The 22453-nt window shown below is 40.2% G+C and overlaps 1 protein-coding gene across 1 annotated transcript in view; it reads right to left on the bottom strand.

Moving 5' to 3' along the window:
* Positions 1–22453, bottom strand: part of CTNNBL1 (catenin beta like 1) — a 178889-nt gene that overhangs the window by 109909 nt on the left and 46527 nt on the right. The window contains exons 4-5 of the mRNA XM_079784788.1: positions 9450–9589; positions 373–470 (exon numbers count right to left, since the gene is read on the bottom strand). Coding sequence (XP_079640914.1) covers positions 373–470; positions 9450–9589 — 238 coding nt within the window. The remainder of the gene's footprint in view (positions 1–372; positions 471–9449; positions 9590–22453) is intronic.

Raw genomic sequence — 22453 nt, 5'->3', positions numbered from 1 at the left:
TGTAGAGGAACAGGAACATGGAGTCAAAGAGAACAGAGGTTCAAATCCCAGCTGAGTGACTATAGGCAAGTTGTTTTGTCTCTCTATGCCTCAATTTCATAGCTGTAAAGGGGAATAACAGAATAATACCCATCTGAGAGGATATGGTGAGGACCACATAGTGATATTTCATAAATGTTAGGCCTCTATAACCCCTTCCCTAACATAGTTCCAAAGAACAAAGTATCCCATAGACTGCATTTCTACTTTTTTACTCTCCTCACCTAGTCCAGCCTTGCCTCAGAGCTCTACCTGATATCCAGATGACAGTGGCATTGATGATGTCAACAACTCACACAAGCCTGCAAAACCCCAGAGGGATGTGCAACTTACCAGAGCATCAATGAGTACTTCTGCTCCCTCTTCACTCTCATGGAGGGTGTCTATATCTGTTAATTCCTGAAGCAAATCAACCACAGCTATGGACACATGTGAAAAATGTTAAGGTTATCACTGAAACCCTACCGGCATTTTACTAAAACATTTGGTTCCCTCCCGTTTCCTTCTCAACGGCTTCATCACTGTTTACCTTTAACACACTCTGGTTTTATTAACATCTCTTCAACAAGGTTCTCCTCACAGAGGGTGTTCAATAAATGTTAACTGACAGTCTCTTTCCTATGTTGCCTTCCTGGCAACTTATTTCATAGGTTCACTGTATTTTTTAAAATTTCAAATATGATCACTTGGAGGTTGCCTTTCCAGTGAGAAACACCCTTAGCCTAATCTCATAATTTAAATTCTTGGAACTCAGTATAATCTTAACTACCTTGTACAGTTCACCTTCAAAGGCAGTAATGATTTCTAAGATGACATGGCTGGTATCTTCAGAGACCAAGGCATGACCAAATAGATTTAATATGTAAAGGGAAGGATTTACACTGGACCGTGCTAGTGTAGACCCCACCATCCTCCCTTTTCCTCAAATACCATGCTGCTTTGGACATAAAAGAAATGTAAACAATGAATATTGAACATGAGGCAAAAATGGAGAAAAAGAGGGACATATAAGTGAATGAAAACATGAAGCAGAGGAAAAATAAGTTATGTTTGGAAACTGGAAGCCAGAACGAAACTAAGTTTCTCTTCCCTCATCTTGGAGACACACACACACACACACACACACACACACACACACACACACACACATACCTTGCTCCATCAACCCGCATTTACTGAATGCCTATGATGAATAATGCACTGTGACTATGACAAAGGCAAATTTATTCTTCATTCTGGGCCTCAGTTTCCTCACCATAAAATGAAAACATTAGATAATTAGAGATATTTAAAAAATTATACACCACAGGGAATTACTAACATGTAACAAATGAAGAATACAGAAACATTAACTGCAGATGTCTTGAAAAAGCAGCAATCAACTTGAACTGGGAAATCAAGAATTGATATTTAAAACAGAGTAGTCAGAAAACTGGCAACTAAAAAGATGAGGGCAGGAAAACAGGAATAAAAGCAGAGAGATTAGAATGTACGAGATTAGAATGTACAAAAGCATATAAAGAGAAGAAATGGAATAGGAGGGAGAGATAAAAGCTTAATGATACTATATAAAATAACAGTATTTTGAAAGGCTAACCTAACAGCTGTGTGCAGGATGCACGAAAGCATTATGAATGTTGGGGGTGGGCAAATGGGAGGCAGTTGGGGGGTATGGGTGAGGGTTGGGAAGAGCAACACCTGAAGGAAGAACAGCTGTTCCAAAGCTACAACAACAAAAGAGTCCAGAAATGAGACAACATGGTCAGAATCAAGGCAGTTTCACTAGAACTGAAAAGAAAAAAACAAGATACAGGGCATCCTATCTAATAAAGAGAGAATATATGCTAATTGACCCTCACACCGTCACAAAGATGGCAGCACCCACAGCCAATAAGGAGGGAATATGCTAATTGACTGCCCTGCCCTCAAAGATGGTGGTGCCCACAGCCACAAGATGGCAGCACCCAGTCCCCTCAGCCCTGCCAGGGTGGCAGGCACACAGTCAGGCCGGGCCCACCCCTAGGTGCGCTTGCCTCTGGAGTCCCCCAGTCCCCTTAGCCCCCCAGTGGCCTCGGATGGTGGCTGCCCAGCTGCCCAGGGCCGCCCAAGGTGCAGGCAAGCCTTGGATGGCGGCTGCCCAGCCGCCCAAGGCTCAGGTAACCAGGGCCGGCCGAGGCTTGCACTGCCGGCAGTGGCAGCAGCAGAGGTATGATGGGGCGTCGCCTTCCCCTGATCGCTAGTTCGCCTCCTGCCCCTGAGGGCTCCCGGACTGTGAGAGGGGGCAGGCCGGGCTGAGGGACTCCCCCTCCAGTGCATGAATTTTCATGCACCGGGCCTTTAGTATTAACGATAATGACAAACTTGCTAACTGCCAACTGACATTCTAGGTATTTCATGAACATCTTTTGCTGGGGGAAAAATTCTTTGAAGGTTCATTTTATTCATCAATAACTGACCAGCTGACCGTCATGAATAAGTAATTAAGGTTCCTGTGTCTTATTCTTTCACTCTTTAAAGTCATATTTTCCCCAAACATAGGTGTGCTATAAAACTTAGTGTGATCCAGCCAGCGAGGCTCAGTAGTTGAGCATTGACTCATGAACCAGGAGGTCCCGGTTTGATTCCCGGTCAGGGCTCATGTCTGGGTTGTGGGCTCAATCCTCAGTAGAGGTGTGTAGGAGGCATCCAATTAATGATTCTCTATCATCCTTTATGTTTCTACCTCTCTCTCCCTCTCCCTTCCTCTCTGAAACCAATAAAAATATTTTTAACCTTTTGCACTCGGATGTCGAGTGTGACTCGACACGGTTAGCATTAGAATAAAGGAATCGAGAAAAAAGCAAGCGAGTGCAAAGGGTTAAAAGAAAAAAATTGACAATGGCTGTGGTTTTATATAGAAATATGATAAATGTCTAACTTTTACCAAGCAAAGTTTTTTCTTATAATATTCCAGTGTACAGGGGTGGGCAAAAGTATAGTTGTTCATATGGAAAATAATTAATAAATAATAATACAAGAATAAACTGTGTTTCACATACAACTGTGTATATCTCCTTATCTACTCTCCTGCCTCAGTTGAAAAGTCAAATAATAAATGAATTGCCAGCTACCAGATCTGGTAAACATTTCATCAATCCTATCATTAACTAATTTGACATAAATTCCCAACTTTCACCAAATAGCATTTCAGCAAGGCAGTAATAGTCCATAAGTGTCATCATCAACTCCTGGGTAATATAATATGACATTTGAAGGTCATTTGAAGACCAGAAAGAGGAGTAAGAATGGAAACTACAGATAAGACAGATGAATCCTCAATGTTGAGAAAATTCAGCATGGCCTGCCACCCATCCTGCTTCTTCACAAGCAGACTCTGGGCATGGGTGATAGGTTTTCCCCCTGTAGTTACAATTTCATTTCACAAGGTAAAAGGCTCTCCGGTCCAAGTATAATAGGAAAACAGAGAGCCTGTCTCTCTGTGAATTACTAAAACACAGTTTTTGATAGCCTATTTTGTCATGTCAGTAGAAAGACCACCCAACTTACTCCCTTTGTACCTGTCCACTACTGGGACAATAAGCTAGTATAATAAGAAGTGAAGTCGAAAAAACCAGCGGGGCACAAATGGTCCATAACACAATGGTTCCTGGAAAAAGAGGATTGTCTACTTCCATTTTTTGGCTCTAGATATTTATTTTCAGGCCTGATCCCAAATAGAGTCCTGTTATAGAAACTGAACATTAACCTTATTAGTCTCCTATGAGATGTGTTCATAAGGAATGTTGTTTTGTGTGTGTTTTTAAGATAAAGAGGAACAAGACATAGTAAGCAGGTAGCTTTTTTAAAAAGTCATTTCAAAAAGGCTTCCTTAAGAAAAATGAAAATTCAGAGTATATAATTGATTTAATAGAACAAATAAGGGGCTTTCTAAAAAAAAATTCTTTCTTTTATTCCTAGACTAGGATAGTGATTAGATATAACTCAATTAATCCAGGTGAATTTCAAAATACAGACAAAATGTTTGTTGTTTTTTTCTCCTTTTGAAACAGCTGGCAGAGCTAGCTAAAATAAAGCTGGACTCTTAATTCCATCCCAATCCTAGATCAAGAACTAGTATGAGGGAGAAAATGCACTCATTCAATATTTGTAACGTACCTAGTAAATGTTAGTGGGCACTGTCATGCTACAGGGAAAATGTCCAAAGCAAGCTACACCCCCCTGCTTTGGGACACAGAATTGATCTAAAGCTCATAAACAAAATTAAAAATTACATTAACAGGTCCTTTTCCTAGATTGCCATTTTGGCACTTTTTACCTAATCTGACTTTCTTCTGAGCACATTTAAATGGCTCAAAACACACAGACACACAAATGGGTGGCTTATCAGTACAAATTATCAGAGAAGTTAAGACTACCTATAAAAAAAAGAAGTAAATTCTTTTCAATGTATGTAACTTAGATTCTGAAAATATTGAGATGAGACTAGCTCCTAGCAAAAACAACAGCCCGAGATACACAAGTCTTGTTAGACAGCCCTTACAGGAAAGCACTGGAGTAACAGCCAGCTCCCTTCCCAGTCCAATTAGAAGAAAGCCCTTAGGAGCCTCAAACCTTTCCCAGCCTTACTCCTGCTCATTAACACTGGGACTCTAACACAGGCACCCCTGACTACTGTACACACCCTCTGCGATAATATAGTGTGTGGTGTGTCCCAGTCAGGTTGTAACACTTTAGCATTCTCAAACCCAAATGCGCAAGTTCAATTGATCCCTGATATTCTAAAAAAGTCTTTCTGCTCATTGTTTTCCAAATCCCATAGTAATTCTTCACAAAACCACCAGGACAACTTTGCAAGTCCTCTGGGCTTTCTAGAATTTGAGAAAACTAAGCAGTGATTTAGAAAAGGATTCCAGACAAAAGGGAGCTTTCCCATCAGCACCAATGATCTACTTGGTGCTAACAAATTTCTCCCTTCTGCCTGTTAGTGAACAGTCCACTGTACTGAAGCCTTAGTTAACATTACAATGAGACCTCTGAATAACAAGTGGATGGAGAGAAAGCAGACTTTGAATAAACTAGGTTTAGATTACTGCATTCTTTATTTTTTATTAAAGAACTAGAGGCCCGGTGCATGAAATTCATGCACTGGGGTGGTGTCCCTCAGTCCAGCCTGCACCCTCTCCAATCTGGGACATCCCTCTCACAATCCGGGACTGCTGGCTCCTAACCACTTGCCTGCCTGGCTGCCTTCTTGCCCCTAACCACTCTGCCTGCCAGCCTGATCACTCCCTAACCGCTCCCCTGCCCACCTGATTGACACCTAACTGCTCCCCTGCCGGCATGATTGACACCTAACTGCTCCCCTGGTCACCCCCAACTGCCCTCCCCTACAGGCCTGGTCACCCCCAACTATCCTCCCCTGCTGGCCATCTTGTGACGACGTGGAGGTGGCCATCTTGTGACACGAGGGCACGAGGGTCAATTTGCATATTAACTCTTTATTATATAGGATAGGGCACTTAGCTAGGAATCAATAGTCATAATTTTTTTAAAATGGACATGATATCCAATGTGTAGTGACTACATGAGCAGCTAGAAAGAGCATGTCAGCTTCCAGTAAGTGAGGAATGGCAATTTCAATTGCCAAGGTAGAGAACATGAAAATAAACTTGAAAAGCACTCAAATCTCCACATCTATCAAAAGCTTGCCAATCTCCAATTCCAATTCCCTAATCACCCCTATGCCAAAGATGACCCACACCTTTCAGAATACCAATGGCATTTCTTGAACATAACACTCCAAGGGCACTTACCACCACACATAGCTATCGACTGAAGCTACTATTTCTTATTTCCATAATAGAACATAACAGAGCTTATCATACTAAGGAAGAACCCAGTAAATGCCGTGGTCTACAACAGGACTTTAGGAAGGATTCCACTGACTTGTCACTTAAATTGAGAATAAAGCAGATGCCATACAAAAATAAGATACTTATTGGTAACTTAGAGGTTTTTTTGTGTGTGTTTTTTTGTTTGTTTTTTGGTGGTGGTAGCAGAAGGGGTACTCAGCCACCATCTGGGGTTTTATCTTCTCCTTGTTTTATTCCTCCTTGTTCCTTCAGGCAAACTGCGTAAATTTGGCTTAAACTAGGCCATAAAAACTTTGTTTCCAATACTTTAAGAAAATATTTTTAAATGTACCTTTGGTTTTATTTTTCTGCAGAAACACTCCAAAAGGTTCACAAAAAGGGGGCTCTGAACATGTTTAAATGATTTATTTTAAAGGAAAAAATGTGCCGAAACAGGTTTGGCTCAGTGGATAGAGCGTCAGTCTACGGACTGAGGGGTCCCGGGTTCGATTCCGGTCAAGGGCACGTACATTGGTTGCGGGCACATCCCAAGTGGGGGGGTGTGCAGGAGGCAGCTGGTCGATGTTTCTCTCTCATCGATGTTTCTAGCTCTCTATTCCTCTCCCTTCCTCTCTGTGAAAAATCAATAAAACATATTTAAAAAAATAAATAAATGAAGGAAAAAATGTTGTAAAAAGCATTATCTCTAAAAGGCAGCAGCTGTTGGACCCCACCTAATGCATTTGGAGTGACTCTTCAACACTGTGTGTGAGGTGTGTCCTCTCTCCCTCCCCTCACCCCCAGAGGTGCTCTTCACAGACCAGAATTCCACTCTGCAGCCAAATGATGGCTGGGCTCCTACCTCTCCAGGGGGGAGATGTGCTCAGAAGCGCTGACAGGCCCTCACCAGTGGCAGTGATGCAGAGCGCCAGAATAAACTCTGAAGCTGCTTCTCACGGTTGAAAGGACAAGGTGCAAGCTGTTTTCTCACATCCTCTGTCTCTTAAGGTTACAATAAACCAGCCTCTGATCCAATTAAAATCCCTATAGTGTATGTTTTCTCGAGAAGGACAAAGCAAAGATGACCTGTGCTTGCTGGAAAGATAACCAGCCATGTATGGTCTTGGTTGATAAATGAAGAGTTAAAAAGATTAAAAATTTAAGTCATGACTGCCATGAAATTGTTTATTCATGGTAAGGTGTTTCGGGCAGTTATGGCTGTATAACAGTAAATTGTTAACAAGCGTTTCCTAAAGAAAAATTTCCATTATAGATCACAGATAAGGCAAGAAACAGAGTGCAATGCTGCCGAGATCAACATTCAAACTGATAGAGGATTCGTTGGATACAAGTCAAGAGGGTCTACCCTTTGAAACCTCTTTTAAGAGAAGTTGTACTTTGAGGAGGATGACATTTATCCTAATTGCTGCATCTCATTAAAATTAGGTAATTTAAAATTTTCAAATGAATTTAAATTTGATGTAGGGCATAATTAAAAATCAGATTTTAGAAAATATCACTAGGGCAGTAGGGTGAAGGTTGTACACAAGAGGGGGAAAGGTACAGTTTAGTTCTCAGAGAGCAGGAGGGAATGGCAGCTGTCATAGTTATTACAGGGGGACTTGTTTTTTTTTCCTTTTTAAAGACCAGAACATTACAACTTGCAACAGCTGTGCCCTTGCCTTTCCCAAGTATGCTGATGAGCAGCACTTCTTGTGTGTCTTCTCCTCAGCAGGAATCAGGCTGGTGAATCAACAAAGTGTTAGTATCTTCGAAAGCTGCTACTATTATTTTGAGTTGGCAGGCATATTCAAAAAGAATGAGAGCTATGTTTCCAGAGACAACACAGGTGATTTCTGTATTAATACGCAAAGTAATGAATGAATCACTGCAACTCTGTCAGGGACGTAATAAATCCTACAGGGAAGAGACTCAGTGCACTAGAAAGAACAATGGACTGGAAACCAGGGGCCTGGAGTGCCAGCCTCAACCTCAACAATCAGCTATCCAACATGGGGACCTCAGACTTGTCACTAAATGAAGAGGCACTAGACTAAGTCATCTCTAAGGTCTGCTCCGATTCTGAAAATCTACCCTTCTGTGTAGGTGAATTGAAATGTAAAGTCACAACTAGAATTCTTAGTTACTAACTCTGTAAGGAGCAGTTAGCCCCTCGAATAGAGCTAATCATATGTAGATAATCAATATATGCTTACTGACTGATGCTGTTGGAGTATCCAGTATAGCCTATGGTTCCTCGAGGTCTAGCACAGTGCCTGGTACATAGTAAGTACTCAAAGCATGTCTACATGCTATTGAATTCATAAGACCCTGCACTGAGCTCGCCTAGAAACAAGCTAATTGACTAGGGTTCTTATACAATGCAGAACTCTGCAAAGAACCCTGGGGAACACTCATCAATCTTGGGACTGACACAGCGATTCTTAATACTGTCTAACATTACATGAAATATCAGAAATGGATTAAGATCACCCTTCAAGAAGCCTGCATTAAAATTATTCACTGATTTATTTCTATGAGAATTATCAAGCAGGAAAGAACCTAGTCAGACATGCTCTCAGGAGAGAGATTACCAGAAAGATGAAAATAACATGAAGCAGCAGCAGATTCCCCATGAATATCACTCAAGCAGACTAACTACATTTGTCTCTCACCTTCGAAAATCTGGATTCTAACAGAACAACTATTAGAAGGGAATTTCCTTTAATGAACATAACTCCAACCACAGGCCTATGAAAAACCTTTTGCACTAAAGCAGTTGCACATCAGATAGCAAAGACAAAGTATAAAATGGTTTTCAAAGTCATGATTCAGATTCAGTTAAAAGTAACATTTCCTAAGTATCTACTATATATGAGAAACTACTTAGCACTTATATGATCTCCTTTAATCCTCTAAATAACACTGAAAGGCAAAAGTTAACTCCATTTTTTTGCAGTTGAGAATACTAAAGGCTAGAGGGGCACCAAATTTCACACAAAAAAATAAAACTAAAAGTTAAACCTAGATTGTCTATTTAGGTCTAAAGCTGATTCTATAAATACTAAATGTTTTTGTGCACCTGGCCTTTAAGAAATTGGAAATATATAAGTGGACAAAACATAAAATCCCTGTCTTCCCCGACATTCCAATGTGCTTTCCATCATAGTTTACTGCATTCTCTAGTCTCAACTCCACTGGGGCATCTGCTAACAGACTGATGTCTAGACCAAAAATTCAAATGCTGTCTGGGCTTGCCTCTCTAATGGGCCTCCAAATCAAGATCCCGGAAAATTAATGCTGTTAATGTATGAACAGATACATCACGATGAATTCTAGTACTATTAAGAGCAAATAGAACAATTAAGGCTTGCCCAAGATTTATTTTCATAAACCAGATTTTCAAATGAGTAAAGAGCAGCATGTGTTTCAAGATGGGAGATAATTGGACTGGAAATAGAATATCAGACGTGACAGCAGAGACAGACAGGAGAAGAGAGTAAGCAGCACTCCCCTGCCATGTCAGCCTTCCTAGTGAAGACAGATCTGAAAGGATATCTGTGTTATCGTGTCCGAGCAACCCGAGAAGAGACTGGACAGCATTCAGCTCCACTAGGAGGTGGTACAGGTCTGGCATGGTGGCTACCACATGCATCTCCTGGATGATGTCATTTAGGTCCAGCTCAGATTCCATAAACCTAGGAGGGAAAAACAAGACAGCATCATTGAAAGGAAAGAAGTACTATCAGCACTGACGAGCAAACAGCCACACTATCCAGACAGACAATCTGTCAAAGTGTCTACAACAGACCAACCAAGAAGGACACTCATCCAAACATCATACTGTCACATAATTTCCTTGGGAAATCGATTTCCTCATTACAAAAATCAATCTTGGATTCAGATCTCATTACAGGATTCCCTTACTCTTGCAGTCACAAGCTGCCTTTTAGAGGCTCCTAAAGCATTTTGCAGCTTTAAATGATCTGCCCACCAGTCCTATGGATTAGCTAACATTACCCCTTGGTGTGGCAATTCTGTTGCCCTGAACAGTTATCTTACTAATCTAAAAAGGGTTTTCTTACTTGCCACTTCATATCAAGGGCCAATTACTTCCCTCACCCAAAGGAAGACACTGAGATTCTGCTGCCATTCAAAAATGGCAAGTAAGAGAAACTCCCCAACCCTCACATCCCTTCCAGTGAGCTGATTAAGAGGTAGATTCCAAAGTAAAGCAGATATAGGCTCTGGCATCCTAAAATCACCTGCACCCTCTCCAATCTGGGACCCCTCGAAGGATGTCCAACTGCTGGTTTATAGGGATCGGGCCTCAACCGGCAGTCGGACATCCCTCTCACAATCCGGGACTGCTGGCTCCTAACCGCTCACCTGCCTGCCTGCCTGATTGCCCCTAACCACTCTGCCTGCCGGCCTGCTTGCCCCCAAATGCCCCCTCCAAATGCACCCTGATCACGCCCAACTGCCTCCCCCCTTGCTGGCCTGCTCACCCCCAACTGCCCCCCCTGCTGGCCTGCTCACCCCCAACTGCCCCCACTGCTGGCCTGCTTGCCCCCGCCTACCCTCCCCATTGGCCTGCTTGCCCCTAAATGCCCCCCTGCTGGCCTGCTCACCCCAAACTGCCCCCCCCCGGTATCCTGATCACCTCCAACTGACCCCCACTGATGTCCTGCTCGCCACCAAGTGGGCCCCCTGCTGGTCTGCTTACCCCCAACGGCCCCGCCCCCCACCAGCCTGATCACTCACAACTGCCGTCCCATCCTGGCCTGATCACCCACAACTGCCCTCCCCTCTTGGCCTCTAACCACCTCTACCTCGGCCACGCCACCATGGCTTTGTCCAGAAGAACATCTGGCAGGTCTCCCAGTCTAATTAGCATGTTACCCTTTTATTAATATAGATAGAGGCCTGGTGCACGGGTGGGGGCCAGCTGGTTTGCCCTGAAGGGTGTCCGGGATCAGGGTGGGGGTTCCCTTGGGGCGTGGGGCGGCCTGGGTGAGGGGCTGAGGGCTGTTTTCAGGCTGGTCAAGCCCCCCAGTGGGGACCCTCACCCCAAGGGGGTGTGGCCAGCCTGGGTGAGGGGCTGAGGGCTGTTTTCAGGCTGGCCACACCCCCTGGTGATCCAGGCTCCCAGCCCCTCCTTTTTTTCTTTTTTTTTTTTTTTCAGCGCCTCCTTGAGCGGAGGCCAGGGCTGGCTGGAAGCAGGTATCTGGGATTTATTTATCTTCTATAATTGAAACTTTGTAGCCTTGAGCGGAGGTCAGGGCCAGCCAGGGTGGGTGGGAAGCTTGGCTTCCTCCATCACTGGGGGCAACCCAAGCCTCCTGCTCGCTCCAGCTCCGTGGCAGCCGCCATCTTTGTTGGGTTAATTTGCATGCTCGCTCCCGATTGGCTGGTGGGCGTGGTTGGTGGGTGTAGCAGAGGTACGGTCAATTTGCATGTTTCTCTTCTATTAGTGTAGATGATATTTTACTCACATGTCCACACCCGAACCTTTAAACAGACCTATGCCCAGGCACTTAGAACAAAACTGCTCTGTATTTGCCTCCGCATGTGCCCCCCTCCATGTTAAACATATAAGGAATGCCCACTAAGTCTTTGATGAATAAGACAGGAAGTTTTGTTGTGAAAAGGAAATGAGCTAATCCATGCAAAGCAACTGAATAATACCCGACTGACAGTGATTGAGAGGAATGGGTGGTCAACAGACCCTGAAACCAGACTGCCTGGGTTTAAACCTGACCTAGGCACTTAGCCTCTCTGTTTCTTCATCTGTAAATGGGATAATAAATTAGCCTATCTCATAAGGATACTATAAAGAGTAAATGAATAAGTAGATATAAAGCACTTAAAATTGCATATGTCTGCTCTCATTTCTCTTCCTCCTCCACCTCTTACTACTATTACCATTATTATGTCGATCTTCCCTGCTAGAGTGTAAGCTTCTTAAATATAGGAAGTATATATTTTGTCTCTATATATCCACAGGTGCCTGCTTAATTGAATGAGGCCACAAAGGAAAGGAACACAAGCAGGGACTCTTGAAGTCATAAAGTACTCATCAATTTCCAGAAGCTGAAAGGCTAAGCAAATACCACCCCTCCGGAAACCTGGATTCTGTAAGGAACAAAATCTGGAGACTATAACTCTTTAACATGCCCATATTTTAGACAATAATCCCCATTACTATTTTTAATCATAACAGAAATCCTACATTTTATTATTAACCAGAAATGATCACTGGTAATATTCTGATATATTTAATTCATGATTTTTTTACTCAACCCATATCCTTCCCCCCAACACTAAAGTAGTCTACACAGTATACATTGAGTGGCCAGATTATTATGATCTCTGAACGCATAATAATCTGGCCACTCAGTGTACTTCTCTTGAGTACCTCATTTATTTGATATCAAAGATACTATAAATCGTGCACCTGATCAGTTTTCCCCTTTGCACTAGCTGATAGAAAGCTCAGGGCAAATAGGTGGTTGATCTCCAGCAAAAGTCTAGAATACTTTTGGTACCCATTTGAGATACAAATACACTGAGTAGCCAGATTATTATGTGTTCAGAGGTCATAATAATCTGGCCATTCAGTGTATAAATATATATATTAGAGGCCTGGTGCATGAATTCGTGCATGGGTGGGGTCTGGCCAACCTGGCCAGGGGGAGGGGACATGGGTGGTTGGCCAGCCTGCGTGATGGTCCAACTCCTGGTCGAGGGGACAATTTGCATATTAGCCTTTTATTATATAGGATATACACTGAGTGGCCAGATTATTATGCGTTCAGAGATCATAATAATCTGGCCACTCTATATAGTTGTATATTCAATTTTTGCTATTGTTAACACAGGCTGAATAATTCCCCTTATCATTAAACACTGTTTTACAGCAGGAAAAGCCAGTATCCAACACTGCTGTCAGTCTTTCTCCTTCTCCCATGGCACTACCCCTCACTCAGCACAGTACTCTTCCCTGTTGAGCCCAGACATGACTTCTCAACATAGCATTCCAAAAAGAGACTACCAATCAATCACAGAGGGAGTGTAGGAGATAAGACCTATCTGAAACTCCTGTCCTAAATAATACATTTTTAAAAGCTGCATGGTATTCCTTTGTGGAGATGTACCATAATTTATTTTACCCTTTGTCAGACATTCAGGTGGTCTCCAATTTTCTCCCTATACCAAATGATACTATGATGCATGTATTCACAATTATTGTGTTGAGATAAATTTCCAGGAAGGAAAGTATCAAGTCAAAGAGTATGCATACCTTAGCAGATTTTGATATATTCTTCCAGAAAGGTACCAATAGTGTATAAAATACCTGTTTCCTTCACCCTCTTAAGAAAGTATTTAAAATGCATTTAAAATCTCCTCCAATTTGAAATAGGAAATTAAAATTTTCTTTTTTATTGTTGATACTATTACAGATATCTCCCATTCTCCCCTTCTTTGCCCACCTCCATCCAGCTCCCACAACCCCTCCCCTTACCTTCACCACTCTGTTGTCTGTATGCATGGGTTATGCACAGATGTTCTTTGGCTACACTCTTTACCTTCTTTTATCCAGTTGCCCCCATCCTCTTTCCCTCTGACCTCTGTCAGTCTGTTCCATGTATCCATGCCTCTGGTTCTATTTTGGTTGTCAATTTATTTTGTTCATTAGATTCCAAATGAGATCATGTGATAACTTTCTCTGACTGGCTTATTTCGCTTAGCATAATATAATTTCCAAGTCCATCCATGCTGTCACAAAGGATAAGAGTCCCTTCTTTTTCACAGCCGCGTAGTACTCCATTGTGCAAATGTACCACAGGAGATAGAAAATTTAACTTATTTTTTATTTAATTTCTGATACTACTATTTAAGATGGCTCAAATTTTGTTAATGTTTATTAGCTATTTGTATTTCTTCTTTGCCCATTTTATTTTATTTTTTTAAATAATTCTTTGTTGAAAGTCTCCTTTTCCCCCTTATGATCGCCTCCAGCCTCCTCCACCCCCCCCCCCCGTCTTCTTTACCCACTTTATATCAGGTACTCATCTTATTTATTCATTTATAAGCACTCTATATATTAAGAAAATTAATTATCTTATATACTGGGGGGGAAAAAACAAGAGAAAAATATTTGCCCTTTAATTAGTACATTGTGCTTTATCACATAACGGGTTTTAAAAGTTTAGTCAAATCTTTGCCTTTATAAACTCTATTTTACATGTATCCTGAGCAAGGTTTTTTTCTATGTTAAGATCAGATATATTTTATGGTCTACTTTTATGTATTGTTATGTTTATACATATCTAAATGTTTAGGAGTAAATAAATCTGAAATTTATTTTAGCATACGATATAGGGCAAAGATCTAACTTTATTTTCTGCAAATGTTTGTCCTATTGCCCCAATACCATAATCTATGCTTTTTCCATAGATTTGAAGAAATGCCATCTCCACCATACACTAAATTTTATTCAAATTTCTTTCATTGACCCCTGCTCCCCCCACTCGCCCCTCCCAAGCCTTTGCCACACTATCGTCTGTGTCCATGGGCTATGCCAGTGGTCGGCAAACTCATTAGTCAACAGAGTCAAATATCAACAGTACAACGATTGAAATTTCTTTTGAGAGCCAAATTTTTTAAACTTCTTCTAATGCCACTTCTTCAAAATAGATTCGCCCAGGCCGTGGTATTTTGTGGAAGAGCCACACTCAAGGGGCCAAAGAGCCACATGTGGCTCGCGAGCCGCAGTTTGCCAACCATGCGGCTATGCATATAAGTTCGCCAGTTTAATCTCTCTCCCCCACATGCCTCTCACCCCCAACCCCACCTTCCCTCTGAAATTCATCAGTCTATTCATGATTCTATGTCTCTGGATCTTTATTGTTTATCAGTTTATTTTGTTCATTAGATTCCAAATATCAGTGAGATCATGAGATACTTGCCTTTCTCTGACTGGCTTATTTTGCTTAGCATAATACTCTCCAGGTCCATCCGTGCTGTTGCAAATGGTGAGAGTGCCTCTTTTTTATTGCTGCATAGTATTCCATTGTGGTAAACGTACCACAGCCTTTTTATCCACATATCTGCTGATGGGCACTTGGGCTGTTTCCAAATCTTAGCTGTTGTAAATTGCACTGCTATGAATATAGAGGTGCATACATTCTTTCTGAGTGGTGTTTGGGGTTTCTTAGGATATATTCCTAGAAGTGGGATTACTGGGTCAAATGGCAGTTCCATTTTAAATTTTTTGAGGAAAATCCATACAGTTTTCCACAATGGCTGCACCAGTCTGCATTCCCACCAGCAGTGTACTAGGGTTCTCTTTTCTCTACATCCTCGCCAACACTTGTCATTTGTTGATCTGTTGATGATAGTCATTCTGACAGGTGTGAGGTGATACTTCATTGTTGTTTTAATTTGTATCTCTTGGATAATTAGTGACTTCGAGCATTTTTTTCATGTTTCTTGGCCTTCTGAATGTCCCACTTTGAAGAAGTATCTATTTAGGTCCTTTGCCCATTTATTAGTTGGATTGTTTGTCTTCCTTTTGTTAAGTTGTATGAGTTCTTTATATATTTTGGAAATTAACCCCTTATCAGATATATTATTGGCAAATATGTTCTCCCATGCAGTAGGCTCTCTTTTCACTTTGTTGGTTTCTTTTGCTGTGTAGAAGCTTTTTTATTTTGATGTAGTCCCATTCGTTTATTTTCTCCTTAGTTTCTTTTGCCCTAGGAGATCTACCAGTAAACATATTGCTATGAGAGATGTCTGAGATATTACTGCAAAGATTTTTATGGTTTCACAATTTACATTTAGGTCTTTTATCCATTTTGAGTTTATTCATGTGTATGGTGTGAGTTGGTGGTCTAGTTTCATTTTTTTGAATGTACCTGTCCAGTTTTCAAAATACCATTTATTGAAGAGACTTTTACTCCATTGTATGCTCTTGCCTCCTTTGTCAAATATTAATTGAACATAATGGCTTGGGTCAATTTCCATTGGTCTATATGCCTGTTCTTGTGCTAGTACCAGGCTGTTTTGAGTACAGTGGCTTAGTAGTATAATTTCATGTCTGGTATTGTGATTCCTCCAACTATGTTCTTCTTTCTCAAGATTGCTATTCGGGGTCATTTTTGGTTCCATATAAATTTTTGGAGTTTTTTTTTTTCTAGATCTGTGAAATATGCCATTGGTGTTTTAACAGGGATTGTAATAAATCTATAGATTGCTTTGGGTAGTATTAGACATTTTAATGATGTTGAGTCTATCAAGCCATGAACATGGTATTTTCTTCCACTTGTTTATATCTTCCTCTATCTCTTTTTTCAATATCCTGTAGTTGTCTGAGTACAGGTCTTTTATCTCCTTGGTTAAGTTTATTCCTAAGTATCTTAATTTTTTGTTGCAATGGTAAATGGATGTGTGGTGTTTTTTTTTTTTGTTTGTTTGTTTGTTTTTTAGTTTTTCTTTCTTAGAGTTCATTATTGGTGTATAAAAATGCCATCAGCCCTAACTGGTTTGGCTCAGTGGATAAAGCGTCGGCCTGCGGACTGAAGGGTCCCAGGTTCAATTCTGGTTAAGGGCATGTACCTTGGTTGCGGGCACATCCCCAGTAGGGGGTGTGCAGGAGGCAGCTGGTTGATGTTTCTCTCTCATTGATGTTTCTAACTCTCCATCCTTCTCCCTTCCTCTCTGTAAAAAAAATCAATAAAATATATATATTTTTAAATTAAAATGCCACCAATTTCTGGGTGTTAATTTTGTATCCTGCTATGTTGCCAAATTCATTTATTAAATCTAGTAGTTTTTTGGTGGAACCTTAGGGTTTTCTATGTATAATGTCATGTCATCTGTCAATGATGTTGGCTGTAGGTTTGTCATATATGGCCTTTATTATGTTGAGGTATGATCCCTCTATTCCCACTTTGCTGAGAGTTTTTATCAAAAAAGGGTGTTGGATTTTGTCAAATGCTTTTCCTGCACCAATTGATATGATCATGTGATTTTTGTCTTCCAATTTGCTTATGTGATGTGTCACATTTATTGATTTGTGAATATTGTACCAGACTTGCATCCCCGGGATAAACCCCACTTGGTCATAGCATCCTACACTGAATTTTAATGTGTACTTTAATCTGTTTATGGGCTTTGCGCTGAATTTCATTGCTTTGTCTGCAAATTCTTGAGCCAGGATCACACTTCCATATTGTTACAGTATTTTTTATGTCCGTTATTGCAAAACACTTTCTTGCTAGTCTTCTTTTTCAATGCTTCCTTGTTTATTCTCACCTGCTTATTATTCCAAGTACATTCAAAATTATTTTTGTAAAGATTCCCCCTCCATCCATACTAATTTTTTTAAGGCTTCTTTCACTGTGCTTACAAATATACCACCATTTTACATTGTCTCCTAAAAGTGTGGAAGTCAAATCAGGAGAATCATTCAGATATTCCATGGGGTAGTAGATCTATGGGCTCAACAAACCTCTAAGAGTTATTTGCCTTAAATGGGTAGTTCTTTTTAAAAAGTATGATTTCTGAAGAGTAACTGGACATAAAGATTTTTACAGCTCACCAGGATGAACTGACAAGGGAGATTGAACACTAAATAGTAATAAGCAAAATGATGTTGAGTACAAGGAACAATTTGGGGACTTGGGTGGTAATGAATGAAAGTCAGCCCAGAGAGAAGCCTCTGGTGGTATCCTACAGGGCTTGATCCTTAGGCCTGTTTATATCAACTATATTATTTTCTAATCAATAACTTGAATGAAGGTTTATAAATAGCAACTTAACAAATGTCAAATAACACAAAGTTTACAGAGAATATTAATACAGCGCTGAAAGAATCAATTCAAAAGTTTCTGATGGGCAATGATGATGGGCCAAATCTAACAGGAGAAAATTATCTAGGATCCACACAGAGAGCTGCACTGAACCAAAAAGTCAGATTACAAATGCATGGGGTGGGAACGACATAATTTAGTAAGAGCACTTGTGTAGAACTTGATGGTTTTAGTCAACTGTAACAGCAATACAAATCAGACCATGAGACAGCTATGCCAGGACAGAGACTACTCATTCAATTCTGGACACCCAACACTGGACACATTCCCGGGTCCACAGTTCAGCAGATGCCTTCCAAATGAAGGAGCAGAGGAAAGTAGCTGCCACAAAGGCTGCTGTGGTTTCAGGCTGCTTAAAAGAAGGCAATACAGAGTTAACATGTTGATTATATGACCCTGAAGTTCTGTGACATCTCTTATGGAAGCCATACTTTAGGAGGGATATAGACACTAATTTGGGAAAACAACCACGATTATAAGTTGTCTAGATATCCTCTCACCTAAGAATTTGTTGAAATTCTTTTTCATTCTGAGTCTAAATCTTAAAGAGTCACAAGTGCCAAATGATGAAAAGATTTCTTTGAAAAGTTAGATACTTGTCACTGGGGGTAATTAATAAAGGGTAATATAATAAAAAAAATTAAGAATTAGAAGGGAGAATGGACTTTACCTTCCAACTTTGAAATTCTTCTAAATCTGCAATCAGCCCAATGTTTTTAAGTTTAGAAAGTCAAAAATTATCAAAACAAAAAACAAGCAGAAACTCAAATGACAGCAGAGAAACATCATAAATATACCACTGGGGTCCAGTGTTATATGAGTAACAAGATAATAGTGGAAAAGGCCTGGACTTGAGAATGATATAGACTTGGGTCACACTCCCAGCCACACAAGTTACTGACTGTGTAACCATGAACAGTATGTCAACAAGTATTTACTGGGCACACACTAGGTACCAGTCACTGCTAGGTACCGAGGATATAACAGATAATAAAATAATCCTAGTTGCTGTCCTCATAGAGCCCCTGCCCTAGTACAAATTTAACAATCTATTACATACAACTCATTGTAAGGATTTGGTGTTGTCCAAGAAAAGACATTAGAACACAGATCACGGGACCCCCACCTGGTCAAGGGACACAGAGAATAGCAACTAACCTATCTCTAAACCTCAGCTTCCTTAATTTTCCTAGCTGAATTACAGTGAGGATTTAATGAGATAAAAAAATATAATGTGCCTAATGATAGTTGGCACATAATAGGTGCTCAACAAATCTAGGTACCCTCAAGTTTGCTATGCTATAACAAAGAATATTTTCTTCTCTTTTTGTCAACAAAGTATAAGCCTACTCATTTAAAGCACATACTACAACATTTGTAGAGACTGTCTAGGAAGTAAGCATACAGTCAGTAATGGATGACTCACAGCTGGGGGAATGGGTCAAGTTAGAGGCAATGGGAAAGCAACACAGCAATCTATTAAAACAGTAACCCAGGCTGAGATGGGGTCATTGATTCCATCTGGGATGGCGGAGAATATTCTGCTAGCCTGTCATGTGCATTTGTTTCAGACCAGCAGGATATTCTCTTTCAACTGTAATAGCGAAGATTAGCAAATGACCAGCAAGGTTCAAACATACCAGAAAAACCACAGAAATTGGTGAGTCCTCCTGCAACCACAAGACCAGCAGTCAATGCATAGGGGACATGATGCTTCTTCCACCCAACTAAATCAGCATTTCTCAAAGTGTGGTCCTGGGTGGGGGTAGGAGGTGGTTGGAGATCCTTTTAGGGGGTCTACAAGATCAAAACTATTTTCACAGTAATTCCAAAGTATTAAAAGTATGTCTTGTTTTATTGAGTTTTGCTTTATTGAGCTTAACAGATACTGCATTTTTTACAAAGTAGAGATTTGTGGTAACCCTCCATCAAGCAAGTCCACTGGCACCATTTTTCCAACAGCATTTGCTCACTTCGTGTCTCTGTACCACATTTTGGTAATTCTTGCAATACTTCAAACTTTTTCATTATTATTATATATGACATGGTGATCTCTGATCAGTGATCTTCGCTATTACTAGAGCAAGACCCTCCACCAGCAAAAAGATTATAATTCGCTAAAGGCTCAGATGATGGACAGCATTTTTTAGCAATAAAGTACTTTTAAATTAAGGTATGTACATTGTTGTTTTAGACATAATGCTGCTACATACTTAAGTAGTATAGGACAGTGTAAATATAACTTTTATATGTGCTAGGAAACCAAAATATTCTTGTGACTCGCTTTATTGCAATATCCACTTTACTACAAACCCGCGATCTCTGAGGTTTGCCTATTTTGCCTTTTTCACTTTCATTCTCTCAGGAGTGAACATTGGAGTTTTCAACAGGGCTACAGAAGACGTGATTATATCATTGCACTGATGCCTAATAAAATGTGTGCTTGTGTATTCTAGAATTTTCTAAGATAAGCACTTTGGGGTGTACTCATAATTGAAGAGTGCAAAGGGGTCTTGAGATTAAAAACTTTGAGAACCACTATACTAAATAATTCTGCCCCTGCAACAATGAAAAAGGAGAATACTAATGGGCTTACTAGGGAAACAGCACACTCCACTCAATGCGATATTTGGCAGAAAGATTACAGTGCAAGGTAGAGGTTGCATAAAGAGAACTGTCAATTGACTATGAAATGCAGCCAAATGAAGAGAAGCATTTTTGTGTTATGCAATCAAAATGACAATTGCATATATGGGAAAATATATTTGAATGTTCCTGATCTCAACCGGAAAGTTTCATTCAAATATGTTCAAGCTATTTTCATCTTAATTGCACCTGGCTGGTTTAGAGAATTATAAAATACACTGCACCAATAAGAATTCAAAAATTCAAGGTTAAAACACAGTGTAGTTTCCTAACCAATTTTAAAATGTTCAGATTTAAAAACTAAAATAGTATATAAATTTTTTCTGAATAGAAAAGACTGTTAAGTCTTTAAAATAAAATTTTAAAACCAGTTTATGAGATGTAACACTAGAGCATCTGTGGCACCTAAGATGTGGTACACAACCTGCAGAAACTCACTGCTCTAAATTGACAGAAGTATACCTACCAAGTAGGCAAACGCAATGCTAGCACTCCAAGAAGTAAATTGGATTGCTTAAATTTCCAGAGTTATCAACCCAGGGCACAGCTTCCTCATAACGTATCCGTGGATTCCAGGCAATAAGAATGTAATAAAGATTACATCAACTATCTAATATTTCATGTTTATTGAGCACCTATAGTATGGCAGGTACTGTGTTAGGAATTAGAAACAGAAACAAACAAGACACAGTCTGCCTCCTCAAAGGACACAGAATCTAATGCAGGAAGACCACTGAGTAAAGAAATAATAAAACAAATGGCAAAGATGGTAAAGACTGGTCACATTCATTATGGGCAACAAAATAGGGAAAGAGACCTGCTGGTGGGAGAATAAAAGAATACAGTGGGGAATTCGGCAATAGTTATCCAAGTTTAAAATGTACATACCCTTCAACCTGGGAATTCAACATTTATCCTATAGAAATACATTTTATACTAAGGCACATGTACACAAAGGTTCACTACAGCACTGTTCATAAAAGCCAATATTTAAAATAACCAAATGTCTATAATAGATAAATAATAAGTAAATCATGGTATCTATAAACCGTGAAATACTACAACCAGTCACATAAGATAAGTATGCATATATAAACATGAAAAGATCTCCTGTTATGTAATAAAAAAAAAAATCCAGATGCAGAATATGTATAGTATAATTTAGGTAAGAAAAAATATTTGCATATTTACATATATATGTAAATAATTATATGAAAAATAATCTGAAAGGATATTCACAGAAGTGTTCATAGGGCTATCTCTAGGTACGGGAATGGAAGAGGGGGGTCAGTGCAGTGAAGGAGGACATGCATTTTTTTATGCTACTTATGCACTTTTGGTATTTTTTACAATGACAATCAATTCATGTGTTACTTGTGTAATCAGACACACACACACACATACACACACACACAGTGCAGAATGACAAGTGCTACTGTATGGTGAAGGTCAGCACAAAACTCAACAGGACTCTCGTGCTGGGAAAGCTGAGCTGCAATCTTACTGCAAAGAGGGCTATGGTCCTAGGTCCAGTAACCAGGTTCTTCCCTCTCTACTCTCCTTACCTAAAGCACATTAGCCTTACCAGGTTGCCATGAGGACTTGATGACCTCTGACATCTCTGTGCCTTTGTTCACACTAGTCACGCTGCTTGGCATGCCTTTCCTGCCTATTAAAATCAAAATCATTCTACAAGGCCAACTCAAATACCACCTCTTCTGTGAAGCCCTTAATAGCCCCCAACTTGGTATTCACTGTTTCTTCCTCTATGCTCCCACAACACTCTGTTTGTATCTCTTTTAAGGTATGTTTCCTTCTACTATGCATTTATAGCGAGTGTGCCTAATAACCTATAAACGTGAGTACAAAGACTATACTATCCAACTCTTAGTTCCCTACAGGCCTTGGACATACTAAGATGCATTAAAAGTATACGTCGAGGGAGGGAGAATATTAAAATCTGTATAAATATAAAAATCCCTTTAATTAGGACTCAAGACTGACTGAGAGATACCAGACTCCTCATTACAGTACTTC

This window comes from Cnephaeus nilssonii, assembly GCF_951640355.1.
Source record: "Cnephaeus nilssonii genome assembly, chromosome: 11".
Lineage (NCBI taxonomy): Eukaryota > Metazoa > Chordata > Mammalia > Chiroptera > Vespertilionidae > Cnephaeus > Cnephaeus nilssonii.
This window is presented reverse-complemented; position numbering and strand designations above follow the sequence as displayed.